Source organism: Cherax quadricarinatus, unplaced genomic scaffold, assembly GCF_038502225.1.
Source record: "Cherax quadricarinatus isolate ZL_2023a unplaced genomic scaffold, ASM3850222v1 Contig1865, whole genome shotgun sequence".
NCBI classification, from domain to species: domain Eukaryota; kingdom Metazoa; phylum Arthropoda; class Malacostraca; order Decapoda; family Parastacidae; genus Cherax; species Cherax quadricarinatus.
In genome coordinates this window covers 37862-61748 of record NW_027196891.1, presented here as the reverse complement: position 1 = coordinate 61748, position 23887 = coordinate 37862, and the positions used below count along the sequence as shown (strand labels likewise).

Below are 23887 nucleotides of genomic sequence, written 5' to 3'. Positions count from 1 at the left end.
AAGACGGTAAAAGCATTGTACGTTTCGTGATTACATGGTTGACGTTTCTGAAGGATTGTTTCGCCCAGCCATTACGGAGGTGATATTGAGGGACATCACGGAGAAACCTGCTAATTTAATTAGGAATGGTCTTTAGTGGGGGAGAAGTGAGGGGAGGAAAAGTGAGGAGGTAGGGAAAGGGGTGAGGAGGGGAGAAGAGATCTGCGTTATTTTGGAACGCTAGTGATTTTTAGTGTCTGATGTCAAAGCTTGAATGTACGCTGTTAAATGCTCTGGACATCATTTCTGAACACCAGTTTCCTACCAGGTCTACTAAACTGGGACGGGAATATTAGAAAGAAATTAATAAAAGCCCAGAAAAGTACTGTGTATAATGGAAGGTTAATTTCTATAAGCATTTCTGCCCTTGCTGGCAAATTAGGCAAATTTTGTCCCAGGATGCGACCCACACCAGTCCATTAACACCCAGGTACCTATTTTACTGATGGGTGAACATGGACAACTGGTGTGAGGAAATAGAGGTGTTCCATTCCCAGACTACTTTGCTGTAATTTCTAACCGTTTTTGCAATCTTTTGCAACAACGTTGATCTGATTTGATACATAACAAATGATTCTATTAAACCACGTATAGGTTTCTGACCTCCATCTTGTCATCAGTGCCGTAGTTGGGAGACTACTCAATCGAGTCTTCGCATCGGCCACATTCGTCTTACTCACGGGTATCGCATGGAGAGGCACCCTGTTCCACTGAGAATTGTCAGGTTCCAGTTTCCGTTAGCCACATTCTGTTGGACTGCCACTATCAACGAGCACACAGAATTTACCTCCATCGTCGTCATTGCTCTACTGCCCTTACTTTACCTTCCCTTCTTGCTGATGGACCCTATAACTAACTCGTTGACTTATTGACTTCAACTGATTGCCTGTACAAACTTTGATGCTGCCTCTAGCACTCCTCACAGCCGTTTCTACCTCTCCCTTCTACCCCTGCATTCTTCCCTGCCCCGCTGCGCTGTATGACCCTTATAGGTTTAGCGTTTTTTATTAGTGATTGAATGAGAGAAAATACAAAGTAGAAGCGGTGAATGAGACTCCATATAGTCTACAGCCTCGTCCTCTTCATTAAATTAGTTTATTCTCCGTGTATGTTACAAACCACACAACAGGTAAGGTTACTTAATATTAGCCAATTTCTATGTAATCTTCCTGTGGGAGGAGTTAGGATATACCACCAATATAATAAATTGGTAAGTGTTCCATATATGATATAACGAATGATTAGTAAGTAGACAAGATAAATTACCTAAATGTCGGGTCCACTTAAATATTTTTATTGCCAATTTATACTTGTATAATTCCACTTAAGTCAGTTCTACGGACATAATTTTTTGTAATAAAAATATAGGAACTATAATGTTCCTGATCCAGGGTCTCTGAGCTAGTTGGGGAGCTAGACAGTAGACACTGAAGGAAGGACATTGTATGCGACCCCCGAGTCCCTAAGTCCCACCAAGCCTCTAGGTCCTCTAGGATACATCACAAAAGTTGTAATTTTTATTTTCGTATCATGGATACCTTGTTTACCTGGAGGGGGCTTAGGGGATCAGCGCCCCCGGCTAGGTCTGAGACCAAGCCTCATGAGTAGGCAAGAAAGTTGTGGAGATGTCTCATGGTTCGTCTTTGACATAACCCACTTCCAGTGGGGAATCCCGCCTACCAGTGACTGTCTGCTATAACTCCCTCACCTGATGCCAGTATATAAGCACCAATCTTCATGCCTGTGCTTCAGATTCTTCAAGACTTCGGTGCTCTTCACCTCGTCTTTTGTGTATAATTCTAGTCTTCCCGTTATGACCTTGATTTTGTAATGATATACACTAGATGGCGAAACGTCTACAAATAGATACCCAGAAAAGGTTTCTTGAAATTTTTTGTGTAGTTTGAAGATTAAAATGCAATACCCACCATAGTATTTTAAGTGTTGAGTAAATAAAATATATCTAATCTCCATACACAGTTCGTGGGGTGGAGGAAGCAGCCAGGGCTACCAGGATGCACTTGGTAGTCTAGACTATCCACCCGAGGAGACCAGCACTACACGCTACGCTATTACTACTAGAGGTAGGTTCCTCACCTGAGACCAGCAGTACATGCTATGTTATCACCAGAGGTACGTTCCTCACCTGAGACCAGCAGTACATGCTATGTTATCACCAGAGGTACGTTCCTCACCTGAGACCAGCAGTACATGCAATGTTATCACCACCAGAGGTAGGTTCCTCACCTGAGACCAGCAGTACATGCTATGTTATCACCACCAGAGGTAGGTTCCTCACCTGAGACCAGCAGTACATGCTATGTTATCACCACCAGAGGTAGGTTCCTCACCTGAGACCAGCAGTACATGCTATGTTATCACCACCAGAGGTAGGTTCCTCACCTGAGACCAGCAGTACATGCAATGTTATCACCACCAGAGGTAGGTTCCTCACCTGAGACCAGCAGTACATGCAATGTTATCACCACCAGAGGTACGTTCCTCACCTGAGACCAGCAGTACATGCCATGTTATCACCACCAGAGGTACGTTCCTCACCTGAGACCAGCAGTACATGCTATGTTACCACCACCAGAGGTACGTTCCTCACCTGAGACCAGCAGTACATGCTATGTTATCACCACCAGAGGTACGTTCCTCACCCGAGACCAGCAGTACATGCTATGTTACCACCACCAGAGGTACGTTCCCCTTTTATGGTATCTTAGTTTTTGCCAATCTTAACGTTGGATCATAAAGTATGGTGGGATTTGATAGGCTTAAGAGGTATAGCATCTCTCCAGTATAAACAGCATTTGGAGGATAGTTAAGCTGCTGTCGTTTTGCTCCCTCCATGTTTCGCCCAATGCCTGTGTTGACTAACCCACGACGAGAGATTTAGCCTCTGGATACTGAATTGGCAAGTAAGGGTACAAGATTTCGGCATAATTAACGGATTTCCCTCAGTATTTGCTAATATTTGCTTTTCTTGGTGCTCGCTTAATAATGGTCTTGTAGCAATACCATGAGTTTTGTGATTTCTGCCATAATCTTTTTAAATGTTATTCCATTAAGATTTCCAGTTGGTGTTCCAGTTAACTTCGAATTGCTAGGTTTTTTCAATGTCTGTTTTTTTTAAGGATAGATTTGTCAAGGGTAACCGAAGTTTATATATTATTCGTTAACCAGATATGAAAGTGTGGCTAATGTCTGGCTTCGTGGGGAATATCATAGTGCTAGTTTCCCGTGGAAAATGAGAATGGTTTCCTTAGTCCCGGTGTTGTCATCTTAGCAGTTTTATCTTTGACAGGATCGCCAGATTGGGGAGACATCCCCCTTTGCATTTTTTGGGGGGAAACGAATACTGGGGAGATGGGAAGAGTGGGGAAATGTTTAGAAAGTTCGTTTTCGTTTTGTCATGAGTGCAAATTAACCTCGCATGTCAAAGCTGGTGTTTCAATTTCTTGCCTGGACAGGGGTAAGGCCAACACTGTCACAGCTGCCGTGGTCACCGTGGAGGAGTGATCAACGGAGATTTCACAGTCCTGTTAGCTCCCGCGACGCCTACAACAGGAGATTGCATCGACGCCGACAAGTGGGCTGGTGCTTGATACTAACTGGTTTTCTGTTCCTGATAGCTTCAGCTGTCACTGTTCTTGTGGTTGAAGGTGAGTACCTTGTTCCGCCAGCCTTGGTATTTTCATTATAGTTAAAATGACTCACGAAATTGCAATGACACGATTACAAACAAACCATACTACTGGCGGGATTGAACCCGCGGTCAGTCAAAACTCCAAACCGTCGCGTTAGCCGCTGGACCAGCTAGCCACAACCTTCCTGTGGTGTACAAATATACCTAGTTGGACGAATCTTATTGTGGCTAGCTGGTCCAGTGGCTAACGCGATGGTCTGGAGTTTTGACTGACCGCGGGTTCAATTCCGCCCGTGGTATGGTTCATTATAGTTACTTTCCGTTTCCTTTCTTGATTATAAATGTTCCGTTGCTGGGTTGGTAGTGCATTCTGCTTACACTTTGTGATTCGATCCCCGGTACGGATGGAAACAGTGGGCGTGTTTCCTCAAGACACCTGCTGTCCCTGTTCCCCTAGCAGCAAGTAGGTACCTGGGTGTTAGTGGACTGGTGTGGGTGGCATCCTGGGTATAAAATTAACCAAAGTTTCCAGAAATGTTCTGCATAACCAGGGACACACTATATAGTACGTCACTGATATCAGCTATGGTCTGTATAAGTTGTATCACACATTTGTAGAAATAATATTGCATTCACGAGGCGAGATCCACGCCCGCCAAGAAAGGTAATTAGATTTTATAAGAAGCTACACAACGTTCTGGCCTCTATAACGGTACTTGGGAGTTTGTTCCACTCATCCACAACTCTATTACCAAACCAGTACTTTCCTATATCCTTCCTGAATCTGAATTTTTCCAACTTAAAACCATTGCTGCGAGTCCTGTCTAGGCTAGATATTTTCAGCACACTATTTACATCCCCTTTATTTATTCCTGTCTTCCATTTATACACCTCAATCATATCCCCCCTAATTCTACGTCTTTCTAGAGAGTGCAGGATTCCCGGCGGGTGGAAACATTTCGACACATTTCCTTACACCTGTTGTCCTGTTCACCTAGCAGCAAATAGGTACCTTGGTGTTAGTCGACTGGTGTGGGTCGCATCCTGGGGGACAAGATTAAGGACCACAATGGAAGTAAGTTAGACAGTCCTCGATGACGCACTGACTTTCTTGGGTTATCCTGGGTGGCTAACCCTCCGGGGTTAAAAATCCGAACGAAATCTTATCTTAGTCTATCCTCATAGGGAAGGTTTCTGATACATGGGATCAACTTTGTCATCCTCCTTTGTACATTTTCCAGAACATTTATTTAGGAAAGAGAGTTGGAAATATTTGGATCGTCTCATTGATATCGGATACTTTCCTTAACGGGAAGTAAATACTGAATAGCCACTGACGGACTATATTACAATTAGTTGGCTCAGGGCTGTTAGGCGAAGGACCCCGGGCTGCTGGTGAGGGGCCCCCATGGCCGCTCACACCCGATAGCTCCACAGGCCTACCAGGTTTGAGGGCCATGACATTATTTAAACAAAAATAACGTTAAATTAGTGTAGTTTTATGCTATATTTTAAACAGCCCGTGAACATTTGAAGGTGCAGACAATAGCCCAGCTTAGATGGGACAAGCGACCTGGAGAGTCATCCTGGGCTTGGCATCCCTAGTTTTGAAGGTTCTCATTATCCATCCTGTCATTTTTCTAGCAGATGTTAGAAACATTGTTGTGATCGTTGACAGTGAGATCCTCTGACATTATCACTCCCAGGTCTTTCACATTAGATTTTCCCTCTATTGTGTGGTTGGATTTTTTTTTTTTTATTCCGATAGTTTTAATTTCCTAGTTCCCCATATCAGAGTAATTGAAATTTCTCATCATTGAACTTCATAGTTTTTGCGGCCCATTTAAAGATTTGGTTGATGTCCGCTTGGAGTCTTGCAGCGTCTGAAATGGAAGAGTCATGCAAATTTGGGTGTCATCTGCAAAGAGACTGTGCTGTGGCTGACATCTGTCAGATACGAATGAGGAACAGGGTGGGAGCGAGTACTGAACCTTGTGGAACAGCGCTTGTCACAGTAGCAGCCCGTGACTTTACTGTTTACTGTTACTGTTCTATTTGTTAGGAAGTTATAGATCCATCTACCTACTTCTCCTGTTATTCCTTTGTCACACATTTTGTCCGCCATTACACCATGGTCACACTTGTCGAAGGCTTTTGCAAAGTCTGTGTACTATATCTGCACTTTTTTTTTTCCTCCAGAGCATCCAAGACCATGTCATAGTGGTCCAGTAGTTGGTACTGGTAGAAGCGACCTGCTCTGAACCCATAATGCCCTGGATTATGTAACTGATTGGTATCTAAGTGGGTGGCGATCTTGCTTCTTAGAACCCTTTCCAAGGTTTTTTTTTATATGGGACGTTAGTGATGTATGCAATTGCTTTAATGCCCCTTATATGGAGGGAGGCTATGTCTGTTGTTTCTAGTGTCTGGGGTGACCCCTGTGTCCATAATTCCTCTCCATAGATTAGTGGATCCATGACAAAGTTGACCCCCCTGTGACCATGCTCCCTCGCCATAGATTAGTGGATCCATGACTAGGTTGATCCCTGTGTCCATGCTCCCTCGCCATAGATTAGTGGATCCATATTCATCAGATGACAGAAGGGTGGAGGAGCGAAGTTCTCTTCAGCTGTCATTGAAGACACTACCACACCCCAGGACGAGTATCGACGGCCTTGTAGCTTGTTCGGTCCCGTAGCTAGATTGCTAGCGGACCCAGCTCGCACACTGAGGTCCATGGCCCGATTTCCATTACTGGTGGAAAGATTACGACATGTATCCTGGAGATGACTGCTCTTTCTGTTCACCTATCAGTAAAATAGGTACCTGGGCATTAGTCGACAAGTGTGGAGGGTCTCATCCTGGGGTCAAAATTGACCTAACTTCCCAAAATACTCTGCATGAAATGTGATGACAGCTAAGCCTGTATACATTGTACATGTGCTTGTAGAAATAAATATTTATAATTAGAACTGCAGTGCCTATTCAGGTTAGGTGGGGTCCTTAGCATAGGCTGTGGTATCTTAGTGTGATAATCAAGGTGTCATCAGCACGAGGGCAGATGAGACTCCACGAGCCATTGTTCCAAGTATTAGTGCCTGGATTTGGGCCAGGAGCTGTGCCTCAACCAGGACCACAGAGGGTGAGGAATTGTTATATTACAGCCTGTCTTGTAGATGAATGGTTCAGAGAACCGACATGTTGATAAATTACACATGTGCAACTCTTGGGTATCTTTATTGAGGAAACGTTTCGCCACACAGTGGCTTCATCAGTCCATACATAGGAGAAACTTGAAGAACAGGAGGAGAATGAGGTAATCAGTCCCTCAACCTTGAGTCGATGTGTTCAGTCCATCAATCTTGAGTAGAATACGGCACTGTGTGGCGAAACGTTTCCTCAATAAAGATACCCAAGAGTTGCACATGTGTCTAATTTATCAACACGTCGGTTCTCTGAACCATTCATCTACAAACCTGTCACACTGCAACTTCTAGGGATCTTAATACTTAGGAATTCTTCGCTTGCCTAATTCTTGGGCACGACCTACTTCTACATTGAACAAATGTGACACCACCTATGACTGCTGCACCTCTCCTGCCATACGGTTTATAAGCTGCTTCTCCGCTCATATGCCGTATTCTACTCAAGATTGATGGACTGAACACATCGACTCAAGGTTGAGGAACTGATTACCTCATTCTCCTCCTGTTCTTCAAGTTTCTCCTATGTATGGACTGATGAAGCCACTGTGTGGCGAAACGTTTCCTCAATAAAGATACCCAAGAGTTGCACATGTCTAATTTATCTACAGCCTGTCTTGGTAAGGCAGCCCACTGTTAGAAACTCATTATGGCTGGAGATTCTGGTCGGCTTCATTGATGCGTGATAATCATAGTAAATATCCCCCAAGTAAAGACAAGTGTGTAATATTTAAGCTGGTTTTCGTACCCCAGAAAAATATTCGTACCATTCAACTTTCATTTTTATTCCCCGTACAATAAGATAAAAATATCTCGCTGACATTCCGTACAGTGTCAGTATTTTTAAATTTTCAAATGGGAGTCTACTCCAGAATTATATTTCCTTTGGTTTTTGTGGAAAGCTGAGAACTGGACAATATTGGGCTGCTTTAAGACTATTAACAGAGCAGCCCTTAATGGGGACCTTAAAGTGGTTTTTCTCAAAATTCAAGAACGCCTCATCCTATAGTCTTCAAGTTTTAAAAGCTTGTGCATGGTAGTAGGTACCAGATTCATGGAACATTTGGCATATGCAAGTGCCTTGTGACCAAAGTTAAGGACCCTAATGGAAGTAACCACTAGCAAAGTAACCAAAGTAACCCCATTTGGTGGTGGTTTCTATGCAAGATCATAGAAAACTTGAGCCTTAAATAGGATTACCGATTTACCGTCATACGTGTTGTGCGTCTTATATGCCGGAAAATACTATATTGAGAAATACGTAACTGGAAAAATTAACTTTTTATAGACTGAAATTGTAACTACAACAGCTAATGTATTGTATATGAGAAACAATTGAATCGATGATAGGAACTTTGATTATAAATCAAAGACGTCTCTACAGACGTGCAAGCTGTTCAGACAACACATGATCCAATACAGAGGAGAAAGGTTGAAGATCAGGAGTTTGAGGATACAGTTTCTCAGCCTGGAATCGCCGTGGCCTGGTGGATAGAGCTCTCGCTTCACACGTGGAGGGCCTGGGTTCGATTCCCATCGAAGGTAGAAACATTGGACGCATTTCCTTACACCTGTTAATGTTCACCCATCACCATCTGAAAACACTTCTGGAGCAGACACATGGACATTGGATTCTACCCTAAAAAAAAGATATTAGAGCCAGCAAATAAAACCCCCCTAAATTCCACCAATACGACATTTGTCTTCGCAAACAGTGTCGAAAGCCGTCGATCCCCAAGATTTCCCTCCCCCGCCTGATCTCCAAAAAATCTCTAATCCTCCCATGCCCCTCACGCATACTTCAACCTGGTATCCCATACTGTCTGCAATTAATAACTAAGTCAAGAACCCTCTTCATGTGATTACCTAAAACCTTCCCAAAAATTTTATCAGAATACACAACACACGAGAGAGATCGCCCTATAAACACCCAGGGTCCTCTCCCCCCTCCTTTGGTAACCAAAACAACCACCCCCGTGCCCCACATTCCCCCCCATCACTCCCCTTTCCTTCATACAATTAAGCAAAGACACCAAACAATCTTTCATACAATCCCAATTTGCAACATAGAAATCATTAGGGATCCCATCAATCCCTGGTGCCTTTCCTCTACTCAAGCTAGTTACTGCCTCCCCACCTCCTGCTCACTGATCCTACCACCTAGTCCTACCCACTCCCCCTAAAACACCCAAAATCCCTTCCCCTATAATCTCTCCCTCCCTATCCCCACCCTTGTCCTGCATTAATTTTTCCCTAAACCAAAATCAGATGAACCCCAACTCCCACTAACAGAAACAGCAAACAGACTCAATGATTTCTTCTCCACTATAGGACAAAACCTTGCCAATAAAATCCCAAGCTCAGATACCCCACCAAATGACTACCTCACTGGCAACTACCCGAACACACTGTTCCTAGCTCCGACTAACCCATACGAAGTCTCCCTTATTATCAACGCACTAAAAAACAAGGCAGGAGATTTAAATACCTTACCACCCTTTATATACAAAAAAGTGTCACAAGTGCTATCACCAATCATTGCAACACTCTTTAACAAATCCATTGAATCCTCCACCTTCCCTACAGTACTCAAAATAGCAAGGGTCACCCCGATCCACAAAGGAGGAGACCAAACAGAGTTGAATAACTATAGGCCAATATCCAACTTACACCCTCTCTCAAAAATCTTCGAAAAATTAATTCATAAACGAATCTACTCCTACCTTATCTCCCAAAACATACTCGACCCCTGCCAATTTGGATTCAGGCCTAATAAAAATACTAATGATGCTATTATACACATGCTAGAACATATATACACTGCAATAGAGAAAAAAGAAGTCCCACTGGGGATCTTCATTGACTTACGTAAAGCTTTTGATACAGTTGACCATGACTTGCTCCACATAAAATTGTCACACTATGGTATAAGAGGGCACTCCCTCAACTACCTCAAGTCATACCTCAGCAACTGAAGCCAATATGTGTACGCAAATGGGGCAAACTCTTCTGCGCAACCAATTAGTTGGTGTCCCACAGAGAAGTGTCCTTGGCCCTCTTCTCTTTCTCTTATACGTAAATGACCTTCCAAATGCTTCGCAATTACTCAAACCCACACTATTTGCAGATGACACTACATACGTCTTCTCCCACCCGAGCCCAGTCACGCTAGCCAATACTGTAAATACCGAATTACAGAAAATATCTACCTGGATGAGGACTAACAAACTTACACTAAACATTGACAAAACCTACTTCATTCAGTTTGGTAACAGAGCTACAGATGTCCCTTTTAACATAATGATAAACGGATCACCTATCACAAAACTAACAGAGGGAAAATTCTTAGGAATCCACCTTGATAAGAGACTCAAATTTCATACACATATACAACAAATTTCTAAGAAAATTTCCAAGACTGTAGGCATACTATCGAAGATACGGTACTATGTTCCACAGTCAGCCCTCCTGGCCCTATATCACTCTCTTATTTACCCCTATCTCACCTATGGAATTTGTGCATGGGGCTCAACAACAATTAACCATCTCAGACCACTAATTACTCAACAAAAGGCTGCAGTTAGAATGATGATAAATTCTCACTACAGGCAGCACACTCCACCAATATTCAATACACTAAACCTACTCACCATACAAAACATCCATACTTATTACTGCACCTATTACATACATAGAACACTTAACTCTGATATTAACCCTCCCCTCAAACATCTCCTTGCCAACCTCAACAGAACACATGACCATAACACAAGGCACAGATCACTCTTTGATGTTCCTCGTGTCCATCTCACACTATGCAAAAACTCAATGCACATAAAAGGCCCTAAAATCTGGAATTCATTACCTGTAAATATAAAAGAAACACTACCTGTTTATAAATTCAAGTCTCTTCTCAAAGATCACTTACTCACCCAAAACCAAATAAATACTGAATAACTGAACCTTATAAATTGTATATCTTAAATGTTTCTCACAATTATATCACATAAATGTTAAACCTAAAACCGAATCTAACTTTATTATTTTTTAAATACACTACCTAACAGAATCACTACCTAACTGAATGCAACCATATGACCTGTCTTTGTAATACTCACTTGTGCTTTATAGTAATCTGTTTACATTAATGTTTTATCACTGATTTCATCATTGCTTAGTTAATCTTAAGTTAATTTTAAGCCAGCCCGTAATGCTATGCATAGTATAAGTGGCTTTGGCATACTGCTCTTATCTGTATTTTTTTGTACCTCTGTATGTGTGCTCAAATTGGAAATAAATAAATAAATAGTTATTCATTCCATCAGTGGTACTCAAAACTTGCCCCTCCTTATAACCCCACACCCATTTACACATCTCTAAACCCATGATCGTAGTCCTCTGCCATCTTTCCCTGAGCCTCCACAATACACAACCCAACTGTCTCCCCACAACACCACCTCTATCCCCCCCCCCTCATTGTAGCGATCGTTTTGTATTTCCTTCGTTCTACCCCTCAGGTCCTCAATGTCCCCATACCTACCATGCCCACCCCCTTCATAACAATCATTCAGCTGCCCCTCAAGGTATTTCTGTAAACCAAACCTCCACCTCTCCTCCCTTCCTCTTTTCTGATGATACTTTTTAATCCCTGGCTTAGCACATTACTCCCACCATCCCAAAACCACCACCACTTGGCCCTGAGCAGCCCAGAGAGGCCCCCACCAGTCCCTGAAAGCTAGCCCCTCCTCCTCCCCTTGAAGTAATCTCACATTAATTTTCCAATAACCAGCATAACACTGAACCTCTGCCATAATCGCACAATGGTCAGAAAACCCAATGTCTATCATCATCACATGTCCCACCGTAATCCCCCCAGTTAAATAAACGTGATCTAATCTAGCAGCATAACCCCTTCACACAAACCTATACTCTACCCTCCATCCATCTCCCCTGACCACATCATAAACCCCCGCAATATAGCCCTAAATGCCCCAAGTGCACACCCCGCCCCTCGCGGCTCCACATTCTTATTCCTAATCGCACATTTCCAGTCACTGCCCAGAATAGAAATCATGGGTAACCCTGCAAATGGAAAAGCAAAACCTCCTGTACAAAATCCACCTTTACTCTATTGTTACTATCTGCTGGCATATAAATCCCCATAAAACACACCCTGACCTCCCCTCATACCCCATCAACCCTCACAACCCTCTCCCCCCCCCTTCTTCCCACGCTCACTCAAAAGGGGCTGGACTCCCTCACCACCACCCCACCCTTTATTTTCCCTGAACTACCAGCAAACTTTCTGTAATCTTTCAACCTCGACTCTCTTCCATATTTGAAAGTGTGTTCTTGAATGAAACGCACGCCAATGTCAAACCGTCGCAAAACACCCTCCACCCAAACATGTTTAACTTCACCCTTAAGGCCGTTCATATTTAGTTAAACACTTTGATACAACAAAGGGGGCTTTTCTCTGTCTCTGACCTGTCTATAACACACTTCGAAGCTCCTGCCTTCTCCCATGCACACTTCTTCCCCCTGGACCACCTCCCTCCCCTATGCACTCTCCTGCCCTTTCCTGGCCACCCCCACCCAGGTCTTCTCACATGAACGTTGGGCTGGAGTGAGTACCTCGTCATCCGAGGTATCGCCTTCCCTCTTTCTAGATTCACTCCATACCTCAATCCCTACACTTATCCCTGTGCACCACAGTCTCCACCTGCTGCAACTGCAGCTCGCCAGTCCCCTTATCCGGTTTCTCTGCATCCTGTCCACACATAGCCTCCTCCACAATCTTAATTCCCGTACCTACAGAGAAGACCACCTCTGCTGGTGCATCCAGAAAGGACGTTATCATCTGCAGGGGCAGAGATGAACCCTCCTGTAGTTCACTTGCCTCCACCACTGCTACAGGCCCCGGCTCAGTCCCAGGCCCAGGCCCATCCCCTGTGGGAGCTTGACATCACCGGCAGCGTCACACAATGCTCCTCCACTCTATCCACCGTGTCCAACCATTTCCCCTTGCCTTCCATATCCACAGGAGCAGTCGAAGATGCCACCAAAGGCGCCGACACCACTGGCACTGCCATGCCCGATGACCGCTGGGCTCGTGCCGTACCACACACGGCTGCCATGTGATCAAACGCACCACACAAACACGTCCTACGTTGTCCTGCAAAGGTCACAAAAACCCGTGTTCGAAAATCCTCCAAAACAACATAAGAGGGAATGGGTCTCCTCAAGATCATCAGGGTGTAAGAACCTTCGGATAGCATAGATTCCTTCCGTCCATCGGCCCATCGTCGCAGCATGCACCTCGCCATATTGCCGAAACGCCTCGCAAATGTCCACATTTCACCCTCAAAGGAGCATTCCTGATTCTCACACAGGTGTAATATTTGGACGCATCCTGCAGTTGCACCTCTTATCTCAGTGATCACGGTGAGACGACACCTGATACCGAGTCATCGTCCTCTCGTATGCCGCCACCGTGCAAAACCTAATGAAAATCCTGGCCCCCTCTTCAAGGGGGGCTCCTTGGCGTGGTGAAGAGGCTCTTGGTCTGAGGAATTAGACCTATCGGTCTTCTTCCTCAGACCGAACCTAATTACCCCCCAATCTCCCCTCCCCTATCCCATCCTCCCCATCCTCCCCTTTTTCCTTTCCTCCTCCTCCTCCCCACTCCTCCCTTTTGCCCTTCCTCTTTTTGTCCTTTGGGATTTCTCCCACAGGCACGCTAGTTCCTAGGTAGAGGAAAGGACACCGGGGTCGATCCCATTCCGTTGAGGTTTCTTGGCGGTGGCGTAGTTTGCCGTGGAATCTGGATTGCCTAGGGATGTCCCGATCCCTCTCCGGTATCCCGGAGTAGCTTTGGGTGTCTTTTGGGCGACGGGTGTATCTCTGGAAGCCACCTTTCGGATTCCGGGGGTGGTGGCTGAAGGAGGTATGCTTTGTGGCGGATATCCGGCCGCCCTCTCTTTTGTCCACCGAGGTAGCTCGGCAGATGTGAGGTTGCTATCCCAGATTGCTGGTTTACTGGCATGAAGGGTAGGGTATGGCACGGGTTCCATGCTGCATCTGCGCTACTAGCGGTGTCGAGTCCTCTTGGGCGCGGAGGGAGATTTCTGGCCCTTTCATTCCTCCTAGGAACTATCCCTCCCCGGTCCCCCCTTTTTTTTTCTTTTTTTTATTTTTATTTTCTTTTCTTCTTTCTTTTTTTTTCTTAAAAACAAAAAGAAAGAAGTAACCTAACCATGGCAGCCCTAGTCCATGAACCTTTTACCCCCGGGCCCCTTCTTGATACCGCACCCCGTTCTGACCCCGCCTCGTCTTTGGACCACTCTTCAGACATTCCTCATGCCTCTGTACCTATTGCCGGTGCTGTTTCCTCACCTGCTTCAGGTACTGAGGCCTCGACTGACTCCTTCGATTTATCAGACCTTCGCTCTCCTCTGACTATGCTTCCGGCCTCTCCCTCTACGGTGCGGCAATTTTCAAATCGCCGACCCGTTCCACGTCGGACCAACTCTGGTCCCACGCCTAAACGTCAACGACAATTACCTGCTGATGATACTTCTCCACCTTCACCTTCTCGTTCTTCTCAGAAAAGATCGACACGTCCTTCACTACCTTTCCACGCTCAGTTTCAGACTGAACAGTGGACTAAATTCTTCACTTTACGACCAACTTCCTCTACTGCCTATCTTTCTGACCATAGTATTGGCAAGGCACTCCTACGCCATGTTGGTAAAGATATTTCTTTTCATGCTCTTAAGAGCGGTACGCGCATCATTACCGTACAGAATGCTACCCAGGCTCGTGAGCTCTCTCGTCTTTCCCATATAGATACTGTTCCTGTCACCCTTGAAAAACATCATTCCCTCAATTCTTGTAGTGGTACCGTTATTCTGCCCCATACCATAGTTCAACAAAATTTCCAGACATGTGGCACCGACATTCTAGAACAGCTGGAACTCCAAGATCTCCCAATCCTCAAGGTAGACACTTACGTTCTTCCTGCCCGTGGGCGGAGACGATACCCTAGCAATGTGGCTCGTTTAACTTTTGACAGCCGAGAACTCCCATCCTCAGTTTATATAGCAGGACATCGGTTACAAGTTCGAAAGGTGATCCCTACACCACAACAGTGTAGAAATTGCTGGCGATTTGGCCATCCAGCGAAATATTGCAGATCTATCGCCGAATGCCCAGTCTGTGGTGCCGATGACCATTCTAATACGTCTTGCAATCGATCTCCCTCTTGCCTTAACTGTCATGAGGCTCACCCTTCGTACTCTCGCCGTTGTCAGGTCTATTTAAACGAGCGGGAAATCCGTTACCTCAAAGAGACAGAAGGTCTCCCTTATGCCATGGCAGTTTCTCATCTCCGCCTCCAAGGGAGACTCCCACGTGTTTCTTATTCCCGTGTTTCAAAACGTCCCCCCACTTCTGGTATCCCATCTTCTACACCCACCTCTGTGGTTACCTCTCCCATAATCACTCCTGTATCTAATCCTTTTGCTGTCCTCGGCTCAGACGTCCCTACTTCAACGCCTCAGTCTAATCTCGCTTCTTCGAGTTCTCTCTTACAAGCCTCAGTATCGACGAGACCTCGTACGACACCTCTTCCCAATCGTCCCTCTACTTCTCAAAAGTCAAAAAAAGGTCCGGTAACACCTCCTACCCATCTTCCACCTCCTCATTTTACCCTCCCTGTCTCTGTCCCTAGTTCTTCCCCTCTCACTGGCTCAGTTACAAGTGCAGAGGTTCACCCTCCTCCTCGTAATGTACCTTCCTCCCCTGTTCCCTCCCAAGTTTCTTCCTCTTCTGCCACCTCCCAGGTTCCTGTCTCTTCTGTCCCCTGCCACGCTTCTCCAGTTCCCTCCACCCTTTCGCCCCCCCCTACCTTGGTACAGTCCAATACAGTTCCAATCTTTACTCATCCTCCCCCTACCATTCCCAATATTGTCTCCCATACGACATCTCTGAATTCTGAAACACTTGAAGCAATCTCTGAATATATTGCAGAGACCAAACCATCAATGGACACTGATCCACCTTCCGCTCTTTCTCTCTCCTCTGCTCCATCTGCGCAACTCCTTTCTTCACAGCGCACCGTTCCTTCGCTGCTTGAACATTTTCCACTGCCTCCGCATGTGGACTTTTCTAACCCTCCTAGTCCGTAGGAACCCTTACCTGCGGATTTCAAGTATCTTTATCATTGCCATTCATGGCCTTTTTACAGTGGAATATACGTGGCCTCAGGGGTAATCGGGGTGAGCTTCAGATGTTACTCTCCCAGTTTGCCCCTGTTGGTGTTTGCTTACAGGAACCAAAATTACACTCTGCTGTTATTTCTCACATCTCAGGCTATAATTTATTGTATTCTTCAGATCCTTTTCCTGATGGGACCTTTAATGAAAGTGCCCTTCTTCTCCGCACTGATATTCCGTACCATCAGCTATTTGTTCATACTTCGCTGCATTACACAGCAGCCCGTATCCACTTACATAGGTGGTATACGCTCTGTTCTTTATATCTCTCTCCTTCTCGGGCATTATCTATTCCGGATTTTGCCTTCCTTGTTTCGTCATTACCGCCACCAATTCTGTTACTTGGTGATTTTAATGCCCACCATTTCCTCTGGGGAGGGTCTCACTGTGATTCCCGTGGAATTCAGTTAGAGGCTTTTCTTGCCACCCACCCCCTCCATGTTTTAAATACAGGTACTCACACCCATTTTGATCCTCGGACTCATACTCTCTCTTGCATCGATCTCTCAGTTTGCTCTTCCTCCGCCGCATTAGACTTTACTTGGTCTGTTCTCCCGGACTTACATGACAGTGATCATTTCCCAATCATTCTTACTTCCCCTTCATATTCGCCACCTCTTCGCACCCCACGCTGGCAATTTAATCGGGCAAATTGGAACCTTTACTCACACCTGACTGTTTTTAAAGAGGTTCCTTCTTCGTCCTCCATCGATGAGCTTTTACACCTCTTCTCATCCTCCGTTTTCACCGCAGCTTCTCATTCTATACCCCAAACTTCGAGCAGGCATTCTCAGAAATGCGTGCCTTGGTGGTCTCCTGCTTGTGCTCGTGCAGTACGTTTGAAACGCGCTGCATGGGGCAGGTACCGGTACAATAGAACCACAGAGCGACTCCTTGATTTTAAACAGAAGCGTGCGATCGCTCGCCGTGTCATCCGTGACGCTAAACGCACTTGCTGGCGAGATTATGTCTCCACCATCACCTCTGCTTCCTCTATGAGTGCAGTCTGGAAAAAAGTACGAAAACTGAGTGGTAAATATTCTCCTGACCCGGCTCCTGTTCTGCGGGTTGCCGGTGTTGATATAGCAAACCCACTAGATGTTGCCAATGAAATTGGCAATCATCTGGTCCGTATTTCTCAGGGACTCCATCTATGCCCCTCATTTCTTTCCTCAAAGTCTGCCAGAGAGTTAGCACCCTTGGACTTTTCTTCTCTCAGAGAAGAACAGTATAATGTGCCTTTTACACTTCAAGAACTGGAGGCAACACTCTCAGCTTGTCGATCATCGGCAGCTGGGCCCGACGACATTCATATTCGTATGCTACAACATTTACATCAGTCAGCCCTTGCAGTCCTATTACGCCTTTACAATCTTATTTGGTCACAAGGAGTTCTTCCACAGCTGTGGAAATCCGCCATTGTTCTCCCTTTCCGCAAACCAGGCACTACGGGACATGAAACCTCCCACTATCGTCCCATTGCTCTTACCAGTGCAGTTTGCAAAGTAATGGAACGTCTAGTAAATAGACGTTTAGTGTGGTATTTAGAGACACACAACAGTCTCTCCACTCGTCAATATGGCTTTCGTAAGGGACGTTCTACCATAGACCCCTTACTGCGCTTGGATACGTATGTTCGTAATGCCTTTGCGAATAACCACTCAGTTATTGCCATATTTTTTGATCTTGAGAAGGCATATGACACAACTTGGAGGTATAATATTTTAGCCCAAGCCCACTCCTTAGGCCTTCGAGGCAATCTACCATCCTTCCTTAAGAACTTTTTAACTGACAGGCATTTCCGTGTTCGGGTTAATAATGTGCTCTCCCCGGACTTTATCCAAGCTGAAGGTGTCCCCCAGGGATGTGTTCTGAGCACAACACTTTTTCTCCTTGCTATTAATGATTTGGCCTCTAGTCTTCCATCAAATATTTGGTCATCACTCTATGTTGATGACTTCGCTATTGCCTGTGCAGGCGCTGACTGTCACCTCCTTACAGTTTCTCTCCAGCATGCAGTCGACCGTGTTTCCAATTGGGCCACCACACATGGGTTTAAATTTTCCAGCACTAAAACCCACCAAATCACTTTCACTAGACGCTCTGTCATCTCTGATCATCCTTTGTACCTCTATGGCTCACGTATCCCTGAACGTGATACAGTCAAGTTTCTGGGCCTCCTCTTTGATCGTAGGTTATCCTGGAAACCTCACATTACCTCTCTGAAGGCAACTTGTCACAGCCGGCTGAACCTTCTTAAAACCCTTGCTCATCTTTCGTGGGGAGCTGATCGTCGAACCCTCCTTCACCTACATTCCACCCTTATTTTATCGAAACTTGATTATGGTGACCAGATCTATTCAGCGGCATCTCCTGCTACTCTCTCTAGCCTTAACCCCATTCATCACCAAGGATTACGTTTATGCCTTGGTGCTTTTCGCTCTTCCCCTGTCGAAAGCCTCTATGCAGAAGCGAACGTTCCATCCTTATCCGATCGCCGTGATGCCCATTGCCTGCGCTACTATGTACGCTCTCATGATCTCCGCAATCCTTCCATTTATAGAATGGTCACTGATATTAGTAGACATTCTTTATTTGTTCGCCGCCCCTGCTTACTCCGTCCCTTCTCTCTTCGCCTTCATTCGCTCTTGTCTTCTCTTCAACTACCACCTTTCTATGTACATGTAGCATCACACTTTTCCCTACCCCCCTGGGAAGTTCCAGCTGTTCGAGTCTGTTCTTTCTCCCTCCCTTGCTCGAAAGCCCAACTGTCTACGGTCGCTTCCCGCTCTCTTTTTCTTGACCACTTTCACTCTCATTCTCATGCCATTGCTGTGTACACAGATGGCTCTAAGTCTTCTGACGGCGTAGGATTCGCAGCAGTGTTTCCGGACAGCGTCGTACAAGGGCATTTACTATCTTCAGCTAGTATTTTTACTGCTGAATTATATGCCATCCTTACAGCACTTATCCGTATTGCATCTATGCCTGTGTCATCATTTGTGGTTGTCTCAGACTCCCTTAGTGCTTTACAGGCTATACAAAAATTTGATACACCTCACCCCTTAGTCCTCCGTATCCAACTTTGGCTACGCCGCATCTTTACTAAGCATAAAGATATTGTTTTTTGTTGGGTCCCTGGTCATGTTGACGTACAGGGCAATGAACAGGCAGACACTGCTGCGCGGTCAGCAGTACATGACCTACCAGTTTCTTATAGAGGTATTCCATGTACGGACTATTTTGCTGTAATATCTTCCCACCTTCACACCCGTTGGCAACAACGTTGGTCTACTATGCTCGGCAACAAACTTCAGTCTATTAAACCGAGTATAGGTTACTGGCCGTCTTCTTATCACCAGTGTCGAGGTTGGGAGACTACTCTCTCCCGTCTTCGCATTGGCCATACTCGTCTTACTCATGGATATCTCATGGAGAGGCGTCTTGCTCCTCTCTGTGAGAATTGCCAAGCTCCATTATCAGTCAGCCACATTCTGTTGGACTGCCCACTTTATCAACGAGCACGCAGAATTTACCTCTGTCGTCGTCTTCGCCCCGCTGCTCTCTCTTTACCTTCCCTTCTCGCTGATGGACCCACCTTTCATCCGGACTCTCTCATTGACTTTTTGACAACGACTGACTTACTCCACAAATTTTGATACTTTCAGCCCTTTCTACTTGTATCTCTTGCTACCCTCTACCCCCGTACTATCCCCTGCCCCGCTGTTTTCTGTAACCTGCTGATCATCCCCCCTCCCTTCTGCCATCCAATTCCCTTGCTTCCTTCCCTACCCTGCAGCGCTGTATAGCCCTTGTGGCTTAGCGCTTCTTTTTGATTATAATAATAATAATGTAACTACACATGATTGGTAAAATAATCATCTGTTAATGGACAGAACCCCATAGAAACCTGTTAAAAAGAGTAATATCTAAATTTCAAATATTTAGAGCAAGATAATTTATTGAAACATTTTAGCTAAAAACTGAAGTTTATCAGAATACATAAAACTACACTAAATCGTCGAAATATTGAATAAAAAAAAACCTTTCAGCACTTGTTTTTCAAAAATGAAAATCCCGTAAAAATCAATTATTTCTTTCTGCCAGTATTTGTGATATCTTCCGTCTACTCAAAAAAATTTTAATTAATGTTGACAGTGCCGGCCCACAGGGATGGACTGCTGCTCCAGCCTGTCCAGTTGACATTTACCAACTTCATGGATGAAATAGATGTGGAAGGTTTGTGTAATTGCTAGTTTTTTAACCCTTAAACTCTCCAAGCAGATCTACATTCACTTGTGTAGTAGTCCAAAAGTAGATCTACACTTTTTTTTACATATTTTCAGATATGACAAAAAAAATATATCAGTTTTTTACATGTTTTCAATGTAAAAAAAAATTTTTTACGTACTTTCAAATGTTGAAAAAACGTAGATCTACGTTTGGACCGTTTAAGGGTTAATGATGTTTTATTGATGCTTGTGAGGTTTTTTGATAGTTTTGGAATGCTGTAGTGTGTGTGTGTGTGTGTGTGTGTGTGTGTGTGTGTGTGTGTGTGTGTGTGTATTCACCTAACTGTGGTTGCAGAGGTCGATTCATAGCTCTTGTCCCCTCTTCACTGGTTGCTGCAATGTCCATTCTGCTCCATGACCTTGATCATACCTCTTAAAGCTGTGTATGGATCCTGCCTCCACTACCTCACTTCCTAACAACTCTGAAGAAATACTTCATAACATCCCTTTGACTCAGATGAGTCTTCAATTTCTATCTCAACTTCCCATCTCTGGAACATTCTACCTCTGTCCAACTTCGTCAATAACTCTCAGAATTTTGTATATCGTTATTATGTCTCCTGTCCTCCAGTTTCGTCAGGCAGATTTCCCTTAACCTTTCCTCGTAGGACGTACCCCTTGGCTCCGGGACTAGTCTTGTTGCAAACCTTTGCACTTTCTCTAGTTTCTTGACGTGCTGGACCGGGTAGGTGTGTGTGTGTGTACTCGCCTAAATGTACTCGCCTAATTGTGGTTGCAGGGGTCGAGACTCGGCTCCTGGCCCCGCCTCTTCACTGACCGCTACTAGGTCCTCTCCCTCTCTGCTTCCTGAGCTTTGTCATACCTCTTCTTAAAACTATGTATGGTTCCTGCCTCCACTACTTCACTTGCTAGGTTATTCCACTTCCTGACGACTGTGACTGAAGAAATACTTCCTAACCTCCCTGTGACTCGTCTGAGTCTTCAGCTTCCAGTTGTGACCCCTTGTTTCTGTGTCCCCTCTCTGGAACATCTTATCTCTGTCCACCTTGTCTATTCCCCGCAGTATCTTGTATGTCGTTATCATGTCTCCCCTGACCCTTCTGTCCTCCAGTGTCGTCAGTCCGATTTCCCTTATCCTTTCCTCGTACGACATTCCCCTGAGCTCTGGGACTAGCCTTGTTGCAAACCTTTGTACTTTCTCTAACTTCTTGACGTGCTTGACCAGGTGTGGGTTCCAGACTGGTGCTGCATACTCCAGTATGGGCCTTACAGTGTACAGTATCTTGAACGATTCCTTATTAAGGTATCGGAACGCTATTCTCAGGTTTGCCAGGCTCCCGTATACTTGTGTGTGTGAACATGTCTGTATTTGTGTGCAATCGCCTAGTTGTGGCTGCAGGGGTCAAGTCACAGCTCCTGGCCCCGCCTCTTCACTGGCCGCTACTGTCACTTTCCGCTCCATGAGGTTCATCATACCTCCCCATACCTCTGTGTATGTATGTCTGCACGTACGTATGTACGTATGTGCGTGCGTCTGAGTCCCAGTATGCCTATGTTTTCATTAATTAGTTACATCCTTCAGGCTTCACAACTCTCCACTACGTTTTCCTGCAGAGTTTTCGTCAAATAATGACGTCGCTAGAGACTCGCCTGACGCTGAGGAACTATCACCTAACGTCTCGACCTCGCCTTACGCTGAGGAACTATCACCTGATGTCTCTACCTCACCTGACGCTGAGGAACTATCACATGACGTCTCGACCTCGCCTTACGCTGAGGAACTATCACCTAACGTCTCGACCTCGCCTGACGCTGAGGAACTATCACCTGATGTCTCTACCTCACCTGACGCTGAGGAACTATCACCTGATGTCTCGACCTCACCTGACGCTGAGGAACAATCACCTGACGTCTCGACTTCACCTGACGCTGAGGAACTATCACCTGACGTCTCTACCTCACCTGACGCTGAGGAACAATCGCCTGACGTCTCGACTTCACCTGACGCTGAGGAACTATCACCTGACGTCTCGACCTCACCTACCCGAGAACACCCCTTTCCTAACGTGCTTACCCATCCGTCTGTTCTCGTACAACCTCCCGTTGTCGTCTCAACCTTTCCAGGTAATTTGGAACCACTTTCAGAAAGGAATTCGACCAGCTACCCTTACCATAAGGAACATTCATCTCCGCCCAACAGCTACCAGAAACCAGGAACTTCTGTTCCTAACGCCATTACTGTGACGAGCACTTCCCCACACAGCAAAATACCTGTTCCTTTCCTGACGGTACTGTCTGAAGAGACAGTGGCTGTCTCGCCCACTGTCTCTACACTAACACCTGCGGTACATAATTTATCCACACCAAAGGACGATAATCATATTGAAATGATGGTTTCGCGTCCAGATTACCTTGAATCTGGAGGATTTAACTTAATTAAGGTTAAATAATTGTAGTAGTTTTTATTTAGTTTGCATATTTGTTACTTGCAGTAGTGTATAGTAATTTTTTATTTAATTATATTTATAAGAAATTTTATTAAAAATACAAAAGTGCGAAATGACTAACTTAAAATATAATTGTTACTCTTGTTATGGTAAAGGTGCTATTTACACCAGTCTGCAGTCATGAAGCTGAATCGTTGTGTAGTTTAAAAATAGGTTGGATCGATACCATGCCCAGCCCTTCTAGGGCAAGGTAGGTGCCAGAGCTGTAGCTTGTAAGACTTCCATTCCCATTAGCCCCCTTGGGGCGGGGACGGCAGACCAGAGAGGCCTAGTTTGTCCCTACGAGCCCCATCAGGGTGGGGACTGTGGCTAGGCTTGGCGACAGTTGGTCCCAAAGATGAGGGGGTACTTGTGCCTCCTCCCATGGGAGACTTAGGTCTCAGACACTCCCAAGACAGGGAGCCAAGGCCGGGCCACCACTTGGAAAAGGCCCAGGCCGGGAGAATACCGGCGAATCAACAAGAAAAATACGTTAAATATACGAGTGGGTGAGAGTTGGAAATGACTATCTTGCGCTACCAGGTCTGAGCCGTGACCTGACTGGGTGGGTCATTGGTCTAAGCCGGTAGGAGAATTGGATCAACCTGGCATGGGCCTGTAGGTCTGCTGCAGTGTTCCTTCTTTCATATGCTCTCTGCTTAGTCTATTTAACTTCAACGCCTCACCTCAGATTTGCAATATTCTCTCGTTACTCCACCAGTACGTGCACCAAAATAATCTTCTCTCGTATCTTAAGTGCAATAATTCTCCTAAGTGGGGGAAGGAGTGACGATGCTGAACGATTATTTATCCTTGGATATAGTTATCTACTTGGACCTCTTCAAGGGGGGCTCCTTGGCGTGGTGAAGAGGCTCTTGGTCTGAGGAATTAGACCTGTCGGTCTTCTTCCTCAGACCAAACCTAATTACCCCCCAATCTCCCCTCCCCTATCCCATCCTCCCCATCCTCCCCTTTTTCC

The 23887-nt window shown here is 45.3% G+C and overlaps 1 protein-coding gene across 1 annotated transcript in view; it reads left to right on the top strand.

Moving 5' to 3' along the window:
• Positions 1–23647, top strand: part of LOC128701799 (zonadhesin-like) — a gene marked incomplete at its 5' end in the record, with an annotated part of 36082 nt that extends 12435 nt beyond the window's left edge. The window contains 4 exons of the mRNA XM_070081163.1: positions 2020–2123; positions 3516–3707; positions 20328–20408; positions 22037–23647. Coding sequence (XP_069937264.1) covers positions 2020–2123; positions 3516–3707; positions 20328–20408; positions 22037–22872 — 1213 coding nt within the window. The remainder of the gene's footprint in view (positions 1–2019; positions 2124–3515; positions 3708–20327; positions 20409–22036) is intronic.
• Between the last annotated feature and the right edge of the window lie 240 nt (positions 23648–23887).